Source organism: Scyliorhinus canicula, chromosome 13 (genome assembly GCF_902713615.1).
Source record: "Scyliorhinus canicula chromosome 13, sScyCan1.1, whole genome shotgun sequence".
In the NCBI taxonomy this organism is placed as follows: Eukaryota; Metazoa; Chordata; class Chondrichthyes; order Carcharhiniformes; family Scyliorhinidae; genus Scyliorhinus; species Scyliorhinus canicula.
Window position 1 is genome coordinate 124920587 of NC_052158.1, and position 23655 is coordinate 124944241.

General features: G+C 45.8%; 1 protein-coding gene across 1 annotated transcript in view; it reads right to left on the bottom strand.

Annotated features, from left to right (window-relative positions):
• Nucleotides 1-11931: 11931 nt before the first annotated feature.
• prss56 (serine protease 56) overlaps nt 11932-23655 on the bottom strand; it is a 77078-nt gene continuing 65354 nt past the window's right edge. The window contains exons 14-17 of the mRNA XM_038817443.1: nt 20297-20450; nt 18847-18936; nt 13769-13875; nt 11932-12644 (exon numbers count right to left, since the gene is read on the bottom strand). Coding sequence (XP_038673371.1) covers nt 12471-12644; nt 13769-13875; nt 18847-18936; nt 20297-20450 — 525 coding nt within the window. The 3' untranslated portion in view covers nt 11932-12470. The remainder of the gene's footprint in view (nt 12645-13768; nt 13876-18846; nt 18937-20296; nt 20451-23655) is intronic.

Below are 23655 nucleotides of genomic sequence, written 5' to 3' on the forward strand. Positions count from 1 at the left end.
ATAGAGAATCTGAAATCTAATCCAGGGTTGAAACTGACAGAAACAGCTGCTGGCACAGATACATATAGAATAAGCACACTTCCATGCGGAAGCTCTGAAATCCACCTGGTAGCCATCACGGAATGTAGAAATCAATGCTCGCATTAAACTCACTTTGTGGTTTATGGAACAGATCTACCAATAAACTGTTTTACTGCTCAGTACTGCTCACTGACACTGGGAAACTCAACTGGCAATTTCATAAACTTTGTGATTTTCAGTTAGTTGTAAAAATAATAAAGAAATGCCAAATTCCACACAAAATGTGAAATGTAACAGATCCTGTGGCTAGCTGTAAAACAAAACATGGATTGATTTGTTTCAACAACAGCAACTTCTACTTATGTGGTTTAGAACCATAGCATCCTCACAGTGCAGGAGAAGGCCATTTGTTAGATCCACGCCGTCGGGACTCCTGCTGGTTGGGGGTGGAGAATAGCGGGGCAGGCCTCTGGCAACGGCCGCAGGTTGGAGATACGTGGCGCGGGGGCCGGAGAATCGAGGAACCGGCGACGATCCCGATTCCATGCACGGAAATGGATTCTCCGCCCCAGCGCCGGACACAATTTCGGCGTCGGGGAGCGTAGAATCCAGCCAATGATATTCTACATATCATTACACTTCGTATGTTCATATATATTTAAAATTTAAATTGGAAGGCTTGGATAGAAAAGAGGAAAAACTAAAAAAAAAAGCATTAGATGCTCTGTAATTTCTTGCCGCACTTGAATTGGCTTCACGGAGATAAGGAGAGTGGCTGCAGAGAATCCTGCTACCCTGGTCCCCCTCACAACAGGTCTTCCTCTGCTTTAATAGCAGGTTAGTCTAGTTGGAAGATATCAAGGGGGGTGGTGGGGGGTGGGGGAGAGTGGAGATGGTGGTGGGGGGAGGGGGAGAGTGGAGATATTCCCATTGCATGCTTGAACTTCAGACCGACCAGTTGTTGGCAGTAACACAACTCCAGGGATCCAGGCATAGCCATTTGTGTTTGAGTATCAGGCAATGAAGTAGCAAACAGCCCCATGTCAAATTCTGAATATAATGTGCACTCAATTTAAATATCCAGACAGTAATTAATTGATTGAGGAATATTCCTGCTTGCGACTTGCTGTAACTTTTAGGTTGGATAAAAAAGGAATTTCATGATGGGAATAACCTAAATTGCATTTTCACATATTCCAGTTAATCTGTAATTGGAGAAAGTAAGCCACCGTCAGAAACTGCAAAACTCTATTTGTCAGTTCTAAGGTAAGATTTTGATGAAAGTCTGGGCTGTGTTAACTGCTTTAAAGTTGAGCAAGCTGTTGGATGTATTTTGCCATATTTAATGGGGCACCAATCCCCCCCCCCAGTAAAGAAAACCTTTCCTGTTAATCTAATGACCTTATTAATAGACAGCCTTCTCAGAGAAATCACTACTTGCCTCTCAGTCAACACAATGGAGCTAACTTCCATATAGACACTGGGAGCACAATTTGCTTTGACAAATCATCGTTAAATCAGGAAATCACCCCATGGTGCTTTGCAGATCAGAAATATTTAAAAGAAATGAAACGGACATTGGACTACTGTGGTAGAATTAGCAAGTGTCCGAAGGTCCAGTTGCTATAAAGGTTTTAAAGGAGAGGTGAGATATAGAGAGGAACCATGGAGTCTCCACTCCATGATTTGTTAAATGGTGGCATGTCCAGCATTCATTGTTGAATAAGCAGAAATTTCCTCCAATGAAATATTTGGAAGACCAAGGCCATTGTTTTTGGTCCCTGCCACAAACCTAGTTGCGAACTCCACCCTCCGCCTGGTCACTGCCTGAGGCTGAACTGCGAACTTCACAACTTTGGCATTGTATTTGACTGAGATTTTCACTCCATATCCTTTCCATCATCAAGACAGCCAACATCCATCTCAGTAACATTACCCATATCCACCCCTGCCTCAGTTCATCTGTTGCTGTAACCCTAATCCTGGAGCCTCTAAATGTGATTATTCCAATGTGCTTCAGGCTGATGTCCATCTTGTACCCCCTACAAACTTAAGCCCATCCAAAGCTCTGCTGCCAGTATCATAACTGGCACCAGTCCTGTTTACCTATTGTCACCATCCTATATTGGCTCCTGGAATGGCAATATCTCGATTTTAACATTGTTTTTAAATCCCTCACTAGTCTCATCAAATGTGTGTAATCTTCTTCAGTCCGACAACCTTTCCATTATATTCTCTCCTCTTATTCTGGCTTTTAGAGCATCTCCGATTTGCATTGCTCCACCAATGGTGGCTTGTGTAACCTCCAGAGTTAATAACTCACTCGTTTGTTATCTTACACTCTCTATTTACTTCAGCTCATCCAAAATTCTGCTGCTTGTGTCCTATCCTGCAGTGTCCCATTCACCATGTTCACATTTTCTTTTTGATCTCGATTGACTTCCACTCTTCCATAATCTCAAATTCATCCTCTGGCTTTGATCCCTTCACCCTTTTACTAGACTTGTAACCTCGCACAGTCCCACTGTTCCCAAACTATTTCTTTGACCTTGGCCTCTTGCCCCATCCCTTTGCCCCATGTTTCCAATGACATTGGCCCCAAAATCTGGAAATCCATAACAAAGGTCCTTTAATTGCCATCAATGTCCCCACTCTTTTGAGGCCCTCCTTTTAATGCCCATCTCTCTCTCTTCCCTAATATGTTATGGGGAAAGAACAGGGAAATGGGAATAACTGGATAGCTCTTTCAAAAAAACAGTACAGGCATGATGGAATGAATGGTCCCTTTCTGGGCTGTATCATTCCATGCTAAAAATAAATACGCCATGAAAACAAAAAATTGAATATCCATAATTTAAGGAACTACTTGATTGGAGAACTGCAGGTTTTAGATAAGTGAATTAAGATGGGCTAAACAACCCCTTGGTGCATATTTATCCTGTTATCTTGCAATGCGTTTAACATGTGCTATTTACATTCACACTATGACTGGAAGAGATTCTATTTATTGTACTGAATATGGAACAGCCTGTCACTGGGGCACTAGCACTGTATCACTTTACCTCAATCGGAAGTGAAATTATACAAGGAAGCTATGTCCAGATATCAGTACTTCATTGGAAAGCGAGATGCCTGCACAAGTTCAACATTGCAATTAAAGTGATTTATTTATATACAAGTGGATCTGCTGTGCCTGTCAATCTAGATTCCCATACCAATTTACTCCAACCACTTCTATCTTACGTGATTAGAACCCTTATGCCCACATGGTCATATTTCATATTGATGAAAATCAAAATTTAACGTAATTTTCTACTTGGAAGAAATAATTCTGATCTTCCTGCTGTGGTGACCTATGGCAGTGATAGGCTTTATAAAATATTGTATCAACATTCATTGATAGAGTTAAATGGTTTCTAATTATTGCTGTGGTTTATTAACCCAGTTTTTATTTTTCAGGTGGGAAGATGTAAGATGTCTGGACACAAATAAATCCAACATCATAGCTAAAGGGCGCGATTCTCCGCCCCCCACGACGGGTCGGAGAATAGCGGGAGGGCCTTCCCGCATTTTTCCCACCCTCCCGCTATTCGCCCCCCCCCCCCCCCCCCCCCCCCCCCCCCCCCCCGCCCAACTCCCGACCCGAATCGCTGCCGCCGTTTTTTTACGGCCGGCAGCGATTCACAGCTGCTAGATGGGCCGAAGTCCCAGCCCTTTACGGCTGTTTTTACGAACGGCAAACACACCTGGTCTGGCCGTTCGTAAAAACGGCGGGAACAACTCGCTTTTTATAACCATGGCACCGATTGGCACGGCAGTGCCATGGGCCCGCGATCGGTGGGCACCAATCGCGGGCAGCGGGCCCGATGCCCGCGCACTATTTCTCCTTCCGCCGCCCCGCAGTATCCATTCACGGGGCGGCTGAGGGGCGTCCCGGCCCGCGCATGCGCGGGTTTCGCGCAAATACGCGATGACGTCATCCGCGCATGCGCGGGTTGGAGTCTTCCAATCCGCGCATGCGCGGCTGACGTCATATGACGCGTCAGCCGGCGCTAACTCCGGCAAGCGGGCTTAACGAAATTCGTTAAGCCCGTGATGCCGGAGCTTACGGCGTCGGGCTGCTAGCCCCGACCGGGGACCAGAATCGGTTTCCGGTCGGGTTTGACGCCAGCCTTACGATTTCTCCCGTTTTGGGAGAATCGCGCCCAAAGCCTTTGACCGGCATCAAAGTGAATTCCAATGCATTTTTGACTCCAGTGGTTGTTATACATTGGTATGCATTCCATCTAATTGCCTCTATTTATATACTTGAGTCTTAAAATTCGGAATGTCCAATCATTTTAAAAACATTTTTCTAAGGGGCAATTTAGCATGGCCAAGCCACCTGCCCTGCACACCTTTGGGTTGTGGAAGGTTAGACCCACGCAGACACGGGAGAATGTGAAAACTCCACACGGACATTGACCCGGGGCCAGGATTGAACCGGGGTCCTCGGCGTTGTGCAAACCACTGTGTTAAAGACGTGCTGTTAGGTGAATTGGATATTCTGAATTCTCCCTCTGCCTACCCAAACAGACGCCGGAATGTGATGACTAGGGTCTTTTTACAGTAACTTCATTGCAGTCTTAATGTGAAGCTACTTGTGACAATAAAGATTATTATTATTAAAATTAGAACAATACATAGTTAAGAAAAGCATCCACGCTGTTGGGGTTCTTCATCCGGAAAGTGATGAACTCATGTTGGAGCTAGTTTATTTGGTAACTCTTACTCACACTGCGTAATTTGATTCAGGATTTAAGTGGGAACAGCTGTACAGACTGCAGATTAAAGCACAGGGTGAATTGATGGAAGTAAGAGTAGCACAATTCCTAATTCAGAGGGTTCAGGTTTAAAATCCAGCCTAATTTAGCTCTTATTGTAATGAGTTTTATTAAGTTCTATTTCAGAAATACATCAAGAATCAATGAAAGAAAACTAAAATATTATTTAACTTATTTGTGTATTAGACAGCACTCTTGTGAGATTTGTGTGTACTTTATTCATTTGAGACAAACAGATTGAGTTCTGTCACTGCGATTGCAGTGACTGTGAATGACAGGTACAGGATAGACAAGTCCTACTTGATTAAAATGAGTTTTTCCAGCAACAGCATTTTGCCCCTCCCTCCATCACTTGGATGTTATACAGAGGGAATAATTAAAGTCAATAAAGAAATAGATTAGGCTTCTTTGTGTCTGACCACAAGACTTTAACCAGTTGGACAATAAGATCCCAATCACATGTCAGATTAGCTAGAGCAGCACAAAGTCTGAAATAGGAAAAGGTAATTACTGTGATAACCTGGGACCACAAAGGAGGTAGTCGGATGCGTTGTTTCAAAGAACTTCTTTATATAAATAAATAATGAAGTTTAACAATAATAGCTATGAAAACAGGAGCGCTAGTAAAACAAATCTTGCTTCCAGTACACTATTGCAGACTGCAAAAGCCAGCCCAAAGTTTGTATATGCTCAGAACCCTGATCAGATGCTATTGAAATAATTACATCGGAGAAAGAACACTCCATACTTAAAATGACACTTTAGAATACTTCTCCCCACCCCCCACCCCCTTAAATTTCAATCCCCCACAGGATAGAAATACAATAATGTCATGTCTTAACTATATGAAAGTCTGTCATGAGCTTTGCGTTGTGTTGTGACCTATGCAATAACATTGGTGAATCTTGTGACGGTTGATCTGGAATTGTAGGTGAAGAGGTAGATTGAAAATCTCAATATGAATGTTCCACTTCCACTCCCCCAGCAGAGTCAACCAGTAAACCTGGAAACACAGGAAGTATGTCTTGGTGAACACCCACAGCAGCATTACCTTCTGTTATGTTATCTGAAAAGGTTGTTGAATCTTTGAAGAATCATTGAGGGATTCAGATTATGGTAAATTTGGACCAGAGTGACTAAGCTTTGAAATGAAATCTCCCCTGGCTTCCGGTGCACGGCCAGATTCCTCATCAATTTATAGGTATTCGCCCCATTCAGGAACATAGAACATAGAACAGTACAGCACAGAACAGGCCCTTTGGCCCTCGATGTTGTGCCGAGCAATGATCACCACGTAACCCGTATACCCGTAACCCAACAATCCCCCCATTAACCTTACCTACGGGCAATTTAGCATGGCCAATCCTGCTGTTGCATGCTGTTTCGCCGGATCTTCTATTCCATTTACTAAAAAATGCTGCAGCCTCTCCACATATTCTGCCCAGTCCTCACATCGCTCATTAAACTCTCTGGGCGTGATTCAGTGGCCTCTTTGTGCCCAACTTGGTGTCGGGACTGTCGTGTTAGGTACACTGGTCTAACACTGGCTGCAACTGGATGCAGCTTAGATCAGAAAGATACTCCAGACCTTGAAGTTAGTTCAATCAGGTTTATTGAACTCATAGCACAGTTAGCACAGTTCTCTGTGAGTTCGACTCTCTGTTAACTTAAGTGTGGTTACTCTGTTTGACTGAACCAGACTAGCTCTTAGCCACGTGGTGGAGGTGTGAGATTGTAACAACACCCTTGACTGACTCTCTAGATGTTCATCAGTGGAAAGAGGCAGAGTGTCAATGCCTCGTGTCTTTTATAGTCAGATCCCACCCCTGAGTGTCCTGCCTGCTTATTGGTCATGTCCTGTTCTCTGTGTGCATTAGCTGCTTGTCTGTATATCATTATGTGTGTGTCTGCATATCATGACAGGGACGAGGCCATTGAATCTCGCGAGAGGCCTCTTGTGAGTTTCACGATGCTCTTTGGGTGGAATTTTCCATTTCTTGAGGCTGAGGCAAGAAAACTGACCCGCAGCTCGCTGACTGCACAGCCGGCATTTCACCCTTAGGGGGCTGTGCTAGGGAACACTTCCAGGTTGTCAGGCTCTAGTGCCAAAGGGCTGTGCCATGGTGTCTGGGGCAGTGCCAAGTGGCAGTGCCAAGGTGCCGGGGCAGTGCCAGGATCCTACCCAGGTATGTTCCTCTCCCTCCAGGGGCTATACTTACCTATGCGCCCCCGAAATTGTATGTATCATACAAATTTTGTCATTTTTATTTTAACAACTTAACAGCAACAACCTTAAATCCCCTATCCCCCCTGAACTCCACCATCCTCCCTCACTTATCCCCTCCCCTCCTAACCCTCCCACTGCGTCCCCCTAATTGCTGGTCAAGAACAGGTCCTTAAAGAAAGCGATGAATGGCATCCACCATGAACAGAGCCTTTCTTCCAACCCTCGCAGGGTATATTTAATCTTTACCAATTGCAGAAATTCTGCCGGACACCCAACCATGCCAATTGTTCATTATTCTCTCCCATCCGGGGCATGACTTATTGTGGAGTCAATGTACAAGGTGCTTTAAGTGGAAGTAAGTCACCAAAGACTGGCTGATGGAAATTGTGATAGTAGATCAGCTTATGAGAATCTATTTTACACAACGACCAGTCTGATGATGGTCCCATCCTGCATAGAGTCATCTCTGGCTACATGGCCATGGCTCCCAGCTACACTGTCATTGGCAACCTTTATTTATCTTTACCATTTTGGAATGTTCCGGATGTTCAGCAACTTCTTCCTCTTCAGAGGTTGGAGCTCTGGTTATGGTGTCCTCTTCATCAATTTGCACAATGTTTTGCAGCATGCAGGACAGCACTATTATTCTTGATTCCTTTGCTGGGGCATATTGTGGAGCTCCATCTGATCAATCAAGGCACCTGAGGCGCATCTTTAAAATGCCAATTGTCTGCTTGATGACACTCTTGGTGGTGACATGACTGCTGTTGTAGTTGCACTCGACCTCCATCTGTGATCGTCTAAAGGGGGCCGTTATCCAAATTCGTCCCCTCGAAGTCAATCATGGATCAGCATTGGCCTGAGGTAGTCAGGAACTCCTCAGTATGAAGGAGTCATAGCAGCTCTCAGGGAACCTTGCACGCAAATGAGGGAAGACCTTGTGGTCATCACAAACCACCTGCACATTGAATGAGTGGAAGTACTTCCAGTTACAAAAGGTTTCCGCATGTTTAGTTGGGTCTTTATGGTAACATGGGTGCAATCAATAACACCATGTACCTGAGGGAAACCTGCTAATTGGGCAGAGGCCAAATGTACAGGGACATGAATGTGATCCTCCACATGGAAGCAGTACGGTGCACAGAGGCAAGCAGGGCAGTAGTTACAGCCTTAATGTAGCTGTGGGTAGCTGGCTGGGATGTACCAACCAGGTTGGCTGATGATCCTGGAACGATCCTGAGGCATAGAAGTCGAGAGCAACCTTCACAGCCACTGGCAGGGCAAAGGGCTTGAGTTACTGCTGGACCATGTGACATATTTCTGTCATCACTTCACAGCTTTGCCTCAGTCATCTTTGGCACTGTTTATCCATCATATTGAAGTAGGATGTTCTAGGTCTATATTCTCTTCCCATCAGGTAGTACCTGGATGTTCTACCTCTCCTCTCCACCTCCCTCTCCATCCCCCACACTCCGGATACTAGTCAGCCAACATAGTCATCCTTGTGACGTACTGCTTTCCTTTGCTAACTGGAAAACAGAAAGACTCGTTATCCAATTGAATAATATTTTTCTGTCAGCTTTCCCCGCCACCCCATGTTCAATATTTTAATATCTTATAAAGAGAAATGCCCAAAGAAAAGAACAAAAACAATCTTTTTTAATGTCCTGACGATTTTCCTCTAGGGTGCCCTGGAGATATATCTTCAATTCTTGGAGTCGACAGGCCAATGCTGGGTGGTTGGCAACCCTACTTCCTCCTGACTCTCTGTCCTCCTTTTGCTCCTGTCTAGCTTCTATCATCTCGATATGCAATGGAGGGTGCCATACCCATCTGCTACGATCCTTCACATGAAGTGCGATGCACCCTTCTCCAGCATAAAGTTATTCCTGGAATTGGGTGCATGAGTCAGTAGGGGCAAAAATAATAGCCCTGTGACAAGAGGAGCCCATCCTCCTACTTCCTAGGGTCATAGTAAAACTGTTTGAATTTGTTTTGTGCTACTTCTCGGGCTGTATCTCTCCAAGTTTTCAAAGAATGACACCAAATTCAGACCTGCTCTTACCAGGTCCACTTTGGACACCCCAGTTCCACACTCCTAGCATACCAAAGCCCAACTAGAATGGTGGCAGCTGATGATATAAATGGCCAGCTACCTCTGTAAAATGTACATGCACAAAATGCAACCCACCATCAAGCCTGCCCACGCGAGAATGGGAAGAGCTGTGTTCAGGGGCCGAACCTAGGATTTCCACACAGTTTCCTATTTTTGTCGCAACAGAGAGAGGCTGTCCGTCATGGAGAAAATCTGGGCCCAGAGTAACGAGAACCCACTGATCCTGTTCTCAATGATAACCTCTCTACCTTGCTTTGCAGTTTTAGAAACCACGTCAAATTCCAACTCTTGAGCCGAGCTTTCAGTAATCCTTCCTACTCAGCCAAGTTACTTGTCTGCTTATCGTTTCCTCTGTCAAGCACCTTGAAACGTGTCCCCATGGCATAGCTGCCATTGTAAATGCAAGTCCGTGTCATTATCAGTTAAAGCACCAATTCAAGGAACAATAATAATTGATCTGGGTGAAAGATAAGGGCCAAAATGTTCCCGCCATTCCCGCCAGTGGGAGCCTACACCCCCCCCCCCCCCCCCCCCCTCCCTCGTCGGTTTCCCCGATGACTGAGGGTGCCGACAAACAGGAAAATCCATTGGCAGTGGTGGAAGTGGAAGATCCCGCTGCCGGCCAACAGTGGCCCAGTCCGCCGCCACAAAGCATGTCACGGGGGGGGGGGGGGGGTCAATAAAATGATCAAATGTAAAGAAACATGCTTTACTAACAGCTTTATTTTATTAGTATTTATGGCTTTGCGGCAAAAAGATAAAGACATTACATCAAAAAACATTGAACAAATAATAAATAAAAAGGTATTGCTGTGAAAACAATCATAGCATCAGTGCATTCTCTCATCTCGCACTTCAATCTATCAACCATGAGGTGATAAAATACCACATATACATATATTTATGTACATACATATACACACTTTCTTTTTACAGAAGACAGAAATGCCTTTAGAAACTCTGCAACTCTTTTTCAGCTGACTCATTTATAAATTCAAAACTCCTCAAAGCAGCAGCTGAATAAGAGAATTAAAAGAAAACAAACTATGATGTGTGATGCTAAATTGCTGGTTAACATGTGCCTGGGTAAAACCAATCTATCATGTAGAATTTTCTTGGGGCTTGAATTTGACATTGTGGATAGCTGTTTTACGCACTGTGAGTGGGTGAGTGGGATTCCCCCCACTCCCACGGCATGGTTTCTGGCGGCAGAGGCGGCTCACCATTGGCTGCCATCAGGATCTTCCGGTCCCACCCATGTCTCCACGTTTTCCTTGGCTCACTTGTCCAACTGCCGGGGAACCCACCATGGCGGGTGGCCTTTGGCAGGACCAGAGGTTTCCGCTGGTGGGGAAGGTCAAAAAATATGGGCCATGAAGCTCAAAGACACTGACTGAGAAGTGACTGTCTGTGTGGAGTTTGCATGTTCTCCCCGTGTCCTCTGGGTACTCTGGTTTCCTCCCACAGTCCAAAAATGAGAAGGTTAGGTGAATTGGCTGTGCTAAATTGCCCCCTACTGTCCAAAGATTACTTGGGGTTATGGGGATAGGGCAGGGGAGTGGGCCTGGGGTGTGTGCTCTTTCAGGGGGCCGGTGTAGACTTGATGGGATGAATGGCCTACTTCTGTACTGTAGGGATTCTATGATTCTATGACTTGCTATCTTGCTGCCTGGTTGTAAAAGGATCAACAGCGCAGGAAACCAATTGCCACTCCATGTGGGATGATTTTGTTTTTAACTCAACCTACATTAACTTATTATTTATTCTCCCTTAATTCTGCCTGTAAGAAAAACAAGTGAATTATTTATCCCAGCACTAATGTTACTACGTTGTGCTTAAATACATTTTAGGTTATTGATGATTAACCTCATCAATCCAACAACATTAAATGTTTGAGAAAGGTTACAAAAAAAAAATCACATTTATACAGCATTGTACACAATATTTACAAACTATTTGGGAGGTTATCAATAATATCAGAACTTATATGGATCCTAATATTACAACTTAAAAGTAGCATTTAGATTTTCCCACAATTTATCGTTGATAGCTTGACATTATGGTCGAAAATCATAGTTCTTCAATGTGAAAGTGAGTCACTATCTTGGAAACATACTACAAAAGACCACCTTTTCCTGAGATAACTCATTTTAGTGAAATATTCCCTCTGCCTCAAGTATCTCTTACATTCAGGTACAGATGCTGGAAGATCGACCAACACAAAATTACTTTGCACAATGAAGTTGAGTTTCTCTCCTCCTGAAGACATGGCTTTTAACACCGCTTGTTTTAATGCAACTAACAACTCTAAAGACATTAGTTCTGGCAAAGAAATAAAATGCAAATGGTGATGCATGCCATGTTGTTTGCACACTTTCCATTAATTCTCTCCTCGAGATGTCTCCAGTGACAAATAATCTTGTGATTGTAGAGTTGTGCAGAATCAAAGCCTCCTCAAAATACGTTCAATAGCTATCTGATGTCTTTGTTAAGCATGTGACATTTCTGATGACTTAATAAGAACAAAATATGAGGGCAGCACGGTAGCACAGTGGTTAGCACAGTTGCTTCACAGCCCTAGGGTCCCAGGTTCGATTCTCGGCTTGGGTCACTGCCTGTGCGGAGTCTGCATGTTCTCCCCGTGTCTGCGTGGGTTTCCTCCGGGTGCTCCGGTTTCCTCTCACAGTCCAAAGATGTGCAGGTTAGGTGGATTGGCCATGTAAAATTGCCCTCAGTGCCCACAAAAGATTAGCTGGGGTTTCGGATACGGGGATGGGGTGGAGATGTGGGCTTAAGTAGGGTGCTTTTCCAAGAGCCGGTGCAGACACGATGGGCCGAATGGCCTCCTTCTGCACTGTATATTCTATATCCGAGATCATCCAATCTTCAAATTTTGGTCAAAACGTAAGTAATTTTTCTTCTTCGGTGAGGTTCCAAATCTGCATTTATATTATCCAGGATCTCTAACAGCTTCTTAGAGGATAACCCAAATATTTCATAAATTTAACGTGACACCAATTGACCACATAACAATCACTCCATTTGGAAGGCTATGTGAAAAGCTTTGAAATGTTTCAATGTATTATAAGGTGCAATGAAAATATTAACTCCTTCCTCCCTTCCCAACTGTTAAGAGTTGTGGAGATGCTCCAACACAAACATTATAATAAATTCTCCCTAAACTATTGACCTGTTCTTATCACTGTAAACACGTGTGACTATGTTGACACTGGCATCCCAGCAAGGGGAACAGAGTTGCAAATACCCCAATCATAATGCGACACTATGTTTTTAAAGCATCCAAGGCCAGGGCAATAACTCGTGCCATGCTCCTGTAAAAGGAATCATTCTCCAATCCAACCAGACTGTGAAAGGTTGCGTGCTGGCCTCCAACCACAGCTTTCACTCGTGCTTTAAACAGCCCTTTCTCGTTCTTAGAAGCCATGTCTACCAGAACCTGGGCAAGAACATAAACACATCAAATAAAGAGCCAATTGAAGAGAAAATCCCTTTCAGAAACGGATGGCTAATTAATGTAACATAAACTGTGATGTACTATAACTATTGCCTTCTAGAATTGATGCCAAATAATTAATTTCTAATCCAGCCAGGAATTGTGGAAACATCAGACAATTTATCAGAAAATTAAAACGATAACACAAGGGCATACAAAAAAAACATAATTGCCCCTCCGTAAGAAAGCTGTAATAGCATGGGAAGGTGTCAGAAGAAGCGCAAGTGGACATGATGGTAGGAGAATGACCAAGTGTATCTGGGAGGGGAGGTATCTTGGGAAAAGCAGAGAGCAGAAGGGAAGATATATTTGGTCGTTCAATCTTGTTGTACGTAATGAAAATGACCAAAGGTGATCTGGGGAATCCACAAGCTGAAAGAATGGATGGTGAGGGCACACACTACTCACTCTCACCATGATTCACAATATGTTGCATGTAGCACTATTTCAATGCATGTTTTGGACACAGCAGATAGCATTCTAATATTATATTTGTTTTTGTTTGCGAGTGGGACGTTCGTGTCGCTGGCTGGGTCAGCATTTATTGCCCATCCCTAATTGTTCTCCAGAAGGTGGTAATATGCTGCCTTCCTTGACTGCTGAAGTCCATATTAAATAGGTACACCCATGGTGCTATTAAGGAGTGATACCACCTCTAACAGTGCAGAGTCCCTCAGTACTGTACTGGAGTGCTCAAGTCGCTGGAGTCATAATTGAGCCCAGGGCTTCTTGGCTCAGAGGCAAGACTGTTACCCCTGACCAACAGTATGTTCTGGAACGGCAGTTGAGGCCAGATATGTTTTGTAGGACTCCAATCTGCACATTAAAAAACTTTACACCTGACTTGGATGGGTGTTCTGGCCACCTGATAGGTGGCACTGGAAAGACAGGGAGAGCCACAGCTTTGGCAGAAATGGGGCAGTTATTCATTTCCCTACATGTTCAGGGCGCTATTGCCCATTCCCACTGGACAGAAGGCTTGAAAATCTCTCTCAAATTCTGTTTTAAATTTTTATTTATATTTGTAAACCCTGTCAATTAAGATATTTCTGTATTAAAATATATACCTCTTGGAATTGCATTGACAGTTTCTCTGTTGGTATAGTCAGAATCCATCTATATTCATCCATCAAGGAACTAACATTCAGCAGTGATTCATTGACACTCTGACAACCTAAACAGAGAAAAGAATAAAACTAATATGCTCTGAAGAAGAGTGGAATTGGACTTGAAACATTAACACTGTTGCCTTTGCCACAGATGCTGCCAGACCATTGAGTTTTTCCAACGCTTCTGTTTGTATTATACAACTCTTCTCCTTCTTGTGAAAGACTCAAATGGCAGTTATACCTATAGCTGAACAATTGCCGCATTTAACAGGATGGACATGTAATACTAGTCACAGAAAAGATTTTAAAATTAGGTTTTTGATGGTTACAAATTACAAGGAATTACACAGAATCTACAGCACTGAAATAAGCTATTGCCCCAACCAATCTGAGCCAGTGTTTGTGCTTCATATATATCCCGTCCCACCCCTTTTCAGAATCACAGAAAATACATTGCAGAAGAGGTCCTTCAGCCCATCAAGTCTGCACTGAAACATGAAAAGCCCCTGACCTGCCCACCTAATCCTATTTGCCAGCACATGGCCCATAGCTTTGAATGTTATGGTGTGCCAAGTGCTCATCCAGGAACTTTTTAAAGGGTGTGAGGTAACCACCTGTACCATCCTCCCAGGCAGTGCATTCCAAACCTTCACCACCCTCTGGCTTTTTCTCACATTCCCCCTAAACCTCCTGCCCCTCACCTTGAACTTGTGTCCCCCTCGTAACTGACCCTTCAATTAAGGGGACCTAGCTGGTCCCTATCCACCCTGTCCGTGCCCCTCATAATCTTGTACACCTCGATCAGGTCGCCCCTCAGTCATCCCTGCTCTAATGAAAACAATCCAAGCCTATCCAACCTCGCTTTATAACTTAAATGTTCCATCCTAGGCAACATCCTGGTGAAACACCTCTGCACCCACTCCAGTAAAATCACATCCTTCCTATAATGCGGTGACCAGAATGGCAAACAGTCCTCCGGCTGTGGCATCACCAAATATTTATCTTCCTCCAACATGACCTCCCTGCTTTTGTAATCTATGCCTCCATTGATAAAGGCCCATATGTCTTTTTCACCACCCTATTAACCTGCACTCCTGCTTTCAGAGATCTCTGGATCAACTTCCCAGTGTCATGCCGTTCATTGAATATTTGCTTATCAAATTTCTCCTTCCAAAGTGTGTCACCACACGCTTTTCATCAAATTCCACCAGCCACTTTTCTGCCTATTTGACCATCCCGTCTATATCTTTCTTTAACCCAAGACACTCAACCTCACTGTTAACCACCTGGCCAATCTTTGTGTCACCCACAAACTTACTATCCTACTCCCCAAATGGTCATCTATGTCATTTATATAAATGGCAAATAATAGGGCACCCACCACAGATCCCTGTGGTATGGCACTGGACACTGCTTCCAGTCACTAAAGCAGCCATCCATCATCATCTCCCACAGCTAAGCCAATTTTGAATCCATCTTATCAAATTACCCTGTATCCCATGTGTATTTGTCTGAGGCAAAGGGCATGAATCCCAAAGCGTCAGGTACCTCGGGAATCTGCACATGAGAGTCAGACTAGCTGTCTCGCTCTAATATACAAACTGCAGGAACGGAGAATCCCTCTGCTAGTGGGGTGCACCGTGCTGGATAACGGGGCTGGCAGGATGGAGAATCCCTCTGCTAGTGGGGTGCACCGTGCTGGATAACGGGGCTGGCAGGATGGAGAATCCCTCTGCTAGTGGGGTGCACCGTGCTGGATAACGGGGCTGGCGGGATGGAGAATCCCTCTGCTAGTGGGGTGCACCGTGCTGGATAACGGGGCTGGCAGGATGGAGAATCCCTCTGCTAGTGGGGTGCACCGTGCCGGATAACGGGGCTGGCAGGATGGAGAATCCCTCTGCTAGTGGGGTGCACCGTGCTGGATAACGGGGCTGGCAGGATGGAGAATCCCTCTGCTAGTGGGGTGCACCGTGCTGGATAACGGGGCTGGCAGGATGGAGAATCCCTCTGCTAGTGGGGTGCACCGTACTGGATAACGGGGCTGGCAGGATGGAGAATCCCTCTGCTAGTGGGGTGCACCGTGCTGGATAACAGGGCTGGCAGGATGGAGAATCCCTCTGCTAGTGGGGTGCACCGTGCTGGATAACGGGGTTGGCAGGATGGAGAATCCCTCTGCTAGTGGGGGTGCACCATGCTGTATAACGGGGCTGGCAGGATGGAGAATCCCTCTGCTAGTGGGGTGCACCGTGCTGGATAACGGGGCTGGCAGGATGGAGAATCCCTCTGCTAGTGGGGTGCACCGTACTGGATAACGGGGCTGGCAGGATGGAGAATCCCTCTGCTAGTGGGGTGCACCGTACTGGATAACGGGCTGGCAGGATGGAGAATCCCTCTGCTAGTGGGGTGCACCGTGCTGGATAACGTGGCTGGCAGGATGAGAATCCCTCTGCTAGTGGGGTGCGCCGTGCTGGATAACGGGGCTGGCAGGATGGAGAATCCCTCTGCTAGTGGGGTGCTCCGTGCTGGATAACGGGGCTGGCAGGATGGAGAATCCCTCTGCTAGTGGGGTGCACCATGCTGGATAACGGGGCTGGCAGGATGGAGAATCCCTCTGCTAGTGGGGTGCACCGTGCTGGATAACGGGGCTGGCAGGATGGAGAATCCCTCTGCTAGTGGGGTGCACCAGTGCGGGATAACGGGGCTGGCAGATGGAGAATCCCTCTGCTAGTGGGGTGCACCGTGCTGGATAAGCGGGCTGGCAGGATGGAGAATCCCTCTGCTAGTGGGGTGCACCGTGCTGGATAGCGGGGCTGGCAGGATGAGAATCCCGCTGCTAGTGGGGTGCACCGTGCTGGATAACGGGGCTGGCAGGATGGAGAATCCCTCTGCTAGTGGGGTGCACCGGGCATGGATAACGGGGCTGGCAGGATGGAGAATCCCTCTGCTAGTGGGGTGCACCATGCCGGATAACGGGGCTGGCAGGATGGAGAATCCCTCTGCTAGTGGGGTGCACCGTGCTGGATAACGGGGCTGGCAGGATGGAGAATCCCTACCCTTGACACTCTGTGTGCCAATTTGCTCAAGAACCTCGCAGTCTCTCTGCAAGAATTCCGTTCCTACATCCTCATTCTCTTGGGTGAAGACAGATATGAAGTATTCATTCAACACCCTACTAATGTCCTCTGGCTCCACCCACAGATTTCCCCCCTTTTGTGTCCAATGGGCCCCACTCTTTCCCTAGTTATCCTCCTCCCATTGATATACTTATAGAATATCTTGGGATTTTCCCTACTTTTACCAGACAGAGCTGTTCAGATCCCCTCTTGGCTCTCCGAATTGCTTTCTTACTCACCATCCCTGCACTTTCTGTACTCCACGACTATTTCCGTTGAATTTCTCCTCTTGTCGTTTCTAAATGCCTCTCTTTTCCTTCTCAGTGAATCCTGAATATCTGGTCAGCCATGGTTCTCTAGGCTTGTTATTCCTTCCTATCACCCGAGAGGGAACATGTTGGGCCTGTACCTTCCCATTTCCTTTTGAATGCCCTCCATTGCTCTTATGTAGACTTCCCCACAAGTAACACTTCTCAGTCTACCTTGGCCAGATCCCTGCCTTATTTTACTCAAATCCACTCTACCTAATCTAACATTAGAATCACCTGCCATTCATTTTCACCTCATTTGTTCAGCTAGCTTCCCCTTAAACATATCAATCTTATTCCACTAAATTAACACTGGAGAGTAGAAGACTTTGTTCATTTTAGCTGGCGTCTTCTTACCCGTCTAAACATGTGTAGTCTGAGTAAGATACAAAACAACATTCTCTCTGATCCACCCCAAAGACATAGAGGTAGACATAGGCTTGGAGGAGAACTTCCATGTGGTGGTGTTCCAAGTATCTTCTGCCCTTGTCCTTGTAGGTGGTAGTGGTCATGAGTTTGGAAGGTGCTGTCTAAGGAGGCTTGGGTACTTCCTGCAGTGCATCTCGTAAATAGTACACACTGTTGCCACTGTGTGTCAGTGTTGGAGGGAGTGAATATTTGTGGTTGGTGTGCCAATCAAGTGGCCTGCTTTGTCCTGCATGTTGTTACTCTTGAGAATTTTTGGAGCTGTACTCATCCAAGCAAGCAGAGAGTATTCCATCACACTCCTGACTCGCGCTTTGTGGATGGTGGACAGGCTTGGGAATTCAGAGGTTGAATTACTCGCTGTTTCTGACCCTGTTTCTGTAGCCACAGTATTTAAATACTGGTCCAGTTTAGTTTCTGATCAATGGTAACCCCCCAGGATGTTGAGATGGGTGATCCAGTGAGGGAATGCCATTGAATGTCAGTTAGATTCTTTTTGTTGGCGATTACTCAAGACAATGACATAGAACATAGAACAGTACAGCACAGACCCTTCGCCCTCGATGTTGTGCCGAGCAACTGATCACCCCACTTAAACACCCACGTAACCCGTAACCCAACAATTCCCCCATTAACCTTACACTACGGGCAATTTAGCATGGCCAATCCACCTAACCCGCACATCTTTGGACTTGGGAGGAAACCGGAGCACCCGGAGGAAACCCACGCACACACGGGGAGGACGTGCAGACTCCACACAGACAGTGACCCAGCCGGGATCGAACCTGGGACCCTGGAGCTGTGAAAGCATTGATGCTAACCACCATGCTACCGTGAGGCCCCAATGCCCTGAGTAATTCCTGCAATGATGTTCTGGACTGAGATGATTGTGGTTTCAAGAACATAAAAGAAATTCAAAAATAATTTTAAATATTTTTACGCTTTAGAAGATGATTAGTTAGCTGTGCATTATCTCTTGAAGATTTACTGTTAGACAAAATAGCTTTATTTGATGTGCCATCCTCCAATTTGTTTCCATTTTGGATGACTGCCCCATCTCACAGATCCAAACTAAAAACAATGTTCAGTTTGGAGGATTTGACTGTTATTAAAAGTACTTTCCTCTCTAAGTGACCATCCCTTTCAAACTTTGCTGAAGTTTTTGATTGCATACAAAGTGACAACTCACCGCTGGTTTTCAGAAAGGTTCCAGAATCTGGCAGAACATTTGAAATGTCACGTTTTTTCACCTTCAAATCATTTTGTGATGTGTTCAGTCCTATTAAAAATAGTTTGTTTACATTAGGTTTCTTTTGTATTTCCAAAGCATGCTGGGGAATCGCTTTCATTTCACAACCGAAAATTAGTTCAATTTAACTTAATTAAACCCTCTACGTTCTTTGCTTTCATCACCATCTCACCTCTTGCAGTTTGAAGGGCAGAGAGGTGATCATGGCTCTTCTTATACAGTCCTCCCAGGCTGGGAGGATGAATGGACAGAGGCTCCCCTGCTTAGGAGGCAGGTGGCCCATTTAATCACACTGTCCTCCAGCTGGAGGATCAAATCTTCTCCAAATTGAGAATACAGGTAAGGAACCTTCACTTTTCTCAACTGGAAAGAGCAGACACTTGGATTGTTTTTATTAATTGGCAAAAATGTACCAGTCTTCAACTAGGATAGAATGATGTATAAAAGCAAGGGATTTCACCTAGGTGGACATGTCCTGAAATCACTTATGAAGAAAAGTCATAATCAACTCGAAATAGGTAAACTCTGAACAGATCCTGCCAAACCTGCTGATTTCCAGCACTTCCTGCTAAATTTCTGATACTCTCTTGCTGTATTTAACCTCTGCTTCCTTCAGCCTAATCCTAAAACAGATGGCTAAATCTCCAATCTGCCTAATTTTCAAGTAGACGAGGTAATGCTGCATAAGGGAAGAAAGGAAAAGGAAAATTGAATAATGATCTAATTCTCCGTTCCCCCAGCCGGGTGTTTCTCAGCTGCGGGAGGTTGCGTGCTGTTTGCTGGCAGCTGGATGCTCTGCTTCCAGCCCCGTCAATGGGAAATCCCACTGAAGCCACCCGGCAATGCCGGGAAACTTGTGGGTGGGAGTGCGCTGCCAACGGGACCAGAGTATCCCACTGCCAGTGAACAGCCGGAGAATTCCGACCATGGGCAGGATTCTCCGACGCTCCGCGCCGAAATCGCACTCCGCGCGGGGGCGGAGAATTACCCCTAAATAGGCTCCCATGCTGGCACGCGATTCTCCGGTGACGAGAAAATCGCCGCCATCTTGATCTGGGAGCGACCTATCTTCCTCCGCGCGGGCCCACTGTGTGGCTATGCCATGTTGGCGGCGCCCGTGCCAAGGTGGGCCGCCGCGTGCATGCACGGACCCACTTGCGGCCACGGTGCGTATGTGCGGCTGCGCAGCCTGTACAGCAGGGCCCTGCCAACAGCCAGAGCTGCGGGACACACGCTGGCGTCCTGCTAGCCCCCGTGAAAACAATGAATCACCTCGGACTTTCGAGGAAAAAGTCCGGAGTGATTCTCGCCCGTTTTCTGGCGGGCGTGGGGACATAGTCCCCCAAAGAGAGAATCCCGCCCAGTATGCCTGAAAGATTTAAAAACGTACCATTGTGCTTCGAAGATGTCAGAGACAATCTCCCTGCATCATGTGGCATCTTCTGCATGTGGGCAAGTAGCTCATCCATTTCACGCTTGGATTTCAAGCTTCCTATCAGAATTTGAAACTGTTCCTTTAATGATTCCATCTCCTTTTTGGAATTCTAAAAATAAAATATTGGCACACATCCTTTACAGACGTAGAATATAGAACATAGAGAAATATAGCACAGAACAGGCCCTTCGGCCCACGATGATGTGCCGACCTTTTGTCATAGATTAATCATAGATCATTGAATTTGGACACTAAGGGCAATTTATCATAGCCAATCCACCCAACCTGCACATCTTTGGACTGTGGTGTAAACCGGAGCACCCGAGGAAACCCACGCACACACGGGGAGGATGTGCAGACTCCGCACAGACAGCGACCCAAGCCGGAATCGAACCTGGACCCTGGAGCTGTGAAGCAATTGTGCTATCCACAATGCTACCGTGCTGCCCTTAAGAACAATTAATCTACACTCCATTATTCTACCATAATCTATGTACCTATCCATAGCCGCTTGAGGTCCCTACGTTTCCGACTCAACTACTTCCACAGGCAGTGCATTCCATGCCCCCACTACTCTCTGGGTAAAGAACCTACTCTGACATCCCCCCTATATCTTCCACCATTTACTTAAGTTTCTGTCCCCTTGTAATGGTTTGTTCCACCTGGGGAAAAAGTCTCTGACTGTCTACTCTATCTATTCCCTGATCATCTTATAAACGTCTATCAAGTCATCCCTCATCCTTCTCCGTTCTAATGAGAAAAGGCCTAGCACCCTCAACCTTTCCTCGTAAGACCTACTCTGCATTCCAGGCAACATCCTGGTAAATCTCCTTTGCAACCTTTTCCAAAGCTTCCACATCCTTCCTAAAATGAGGTGACCAGAAACTGCACACAGTACTCCAAATGTGGCCTTACCAAGGTTTTGTACAGCTGCAGCATCACCTCACACTTCACATTCCCCATTCAATCCCTCTGCTAATGAATGCTAGCACACCATAGGCTTTCTTCACAGCTCTATCCGCTTGAATGGCAACTTTCAAAGATCTATGAACGTAGATCCCAAGATCTCTCTGCTCCTCTACATTGCCAAGAACCCTACCGTTAACCCTGTTTTTCCGCATTCATATTTGTCCTTCCAAAATGGACAACCTCACACTTGTCAGGGTTAACTCCATCTGCCACTTCTCAGCCCAGCTCTGCATCCTATCTATGTCTCTTTGCAACCGACAACAAGCCTCCTCACTATCCACAACTCCACCAAATTTCGTATCATCTGCAAATTTACTGACCCACTCCTTCAACTCCCTCATCCAATCATTAATGAAAATCACAAACAGCAGAGGACCCAGAACTGATCCTGCGGTACGCCACCGGTAACTGAGCTCCAGGCTGAATATTTGCCATCCACCACCACTCTAATGACGTCTATCGGTTAGCCAGTCTTTATCCAACTGACCAAATTTCCCACTATCCCATGCCTCCTTACTTTCTGCATAAGCCTAACATGGGAACCTTATCAAATGCTTACTAAAATCCATGGACACTACATCCACTGCTTTACCTTCATCCACATGCTTGGTCACCTCCTCAAAGAAGACAATAAGACTTGTAAGGCAAGACCTACCCTTCACAAATCCGTGCTGACTATCCCTAATCAGCAGTGTCTTTCCAGATGCTCAGAAATCCTATCCCTCAGTACCCTTTCCATTACTTTGCCTACCACCGAAGTAAGACTAACTGGCCTGTAATTCCCAGGGTTATCCCTATTCCCTTTTTTGAACAGGGGCATGACATTCGCCACTCTCCAATCCCCTGGTACCACTCCTGTTGACAGTGAGGGACGAAAAGATCATTGCCAAAGGCTCTGCAATTTCATCTCTTGCTTCCCATAGAAATCCTTGGATATATCCCGTCAGGGCCCGGGGGACTTGTCTATCCTCAAGTTTTTCAAAACGCCCAACACATCATCCTTGCTAACAAGTATCTCCTTGAGCTTACCAGTCTGTTTCACACTGTCCTCTCCAACAATATGGCCCCTCTCGTTTGTAATACTGTTGAAAAGTACTCGTTCAAGACCCCTCCTATCTCTTCAGACTTAATACACAGTCTCCCGCTACTGTCCTTGATCGGACCTACCCTCGCTCTAGTCATTCTCATATTTCTCACATATGTGTAAAAAGCCTTGGGGTTTTCCTTGATCCTACCCGCCAAAGATTTTCATGCCCTCTCTTAGCTCTCCTAATCCCTTTCTTCAGTTCCCTCCTGGCTATCTTGTATCCCTCCAGCGCCCTGTCTGAACCTTGTTTCCTCAGCCTTACATAAGTCTCCTTCTTCCTCTTACAAGACATTCAACCTCTCTTGTCAACCATGGTTCCCTCACTCGACCATCTCTTCCCTGCCTGACAGGGACATACATATCAAAGGCACGCAGTACCTGTTCCTTGAACAAGTTTCACATTTCACTTGTGTCCTTCCCTGACAGCCTATGTTCCCAACTTATGCACTTCAATTCCTGTCTGGCAGCATTGTATTTACCGTTCCCCCAATTGTAAACCTTGCCCTGTTGCACGCACCTATCCCTCTCCATTACTAAAGTGAAAGTCACAGAATTGTGGTCAACTACCTCCAAAATGCTCCCCCACTAACAAATCTTTCACCTGTCCTGGTTCATTACCAAGTACCAAATCCAATATGGCCTCCCCTCTGGTCGGACAATCTACATACTGTGTTAGAAAAGCTTCCTGGACACACTGCGCAAACACCACCCCATCCAAACTATTTGATCTAAGAGTTTTCCACTCAATGTTTGGAAGTTGAAGTCACCCATGACTACTACCCTGTGACTTCTGCACCTTTCCAAAATCTGTTTCCCATCTGTTCCTCCACATCTCTGCTGCTATTGGGGGGCCTATAGAAAACTCCCAACAAAGTGACTGCTCCTTTCCTATTCTGACTTCACCCATACTACCTCAGTAGGCAGATCCTCCTCGAACTGCCTTTCTGCAGCTGTTATACTATCTCTAATTAACAATGCCACCCCTCCCCCCCCCCCCCCCCCCCACCTCTTTTACCATCCTCACATAATTTTTGAAACATCTTTAACCAGGGACCATCCAACAACCATTTCTGCCCCTCTATATCCAAGTTTCCGTGATGGCCGCCACATCGTAGTCCCAAGTACCGATCCATGCCTTAAGCTCACCCACCTTATCCTGATGCTGCTTGCGTTGAAGTATACACACTTCATCCCATCTCCTTGCCTGCAAGTACTCTCTTTTGTCAGTGTTACCTTCCCCACTGCGTCACTACACGCT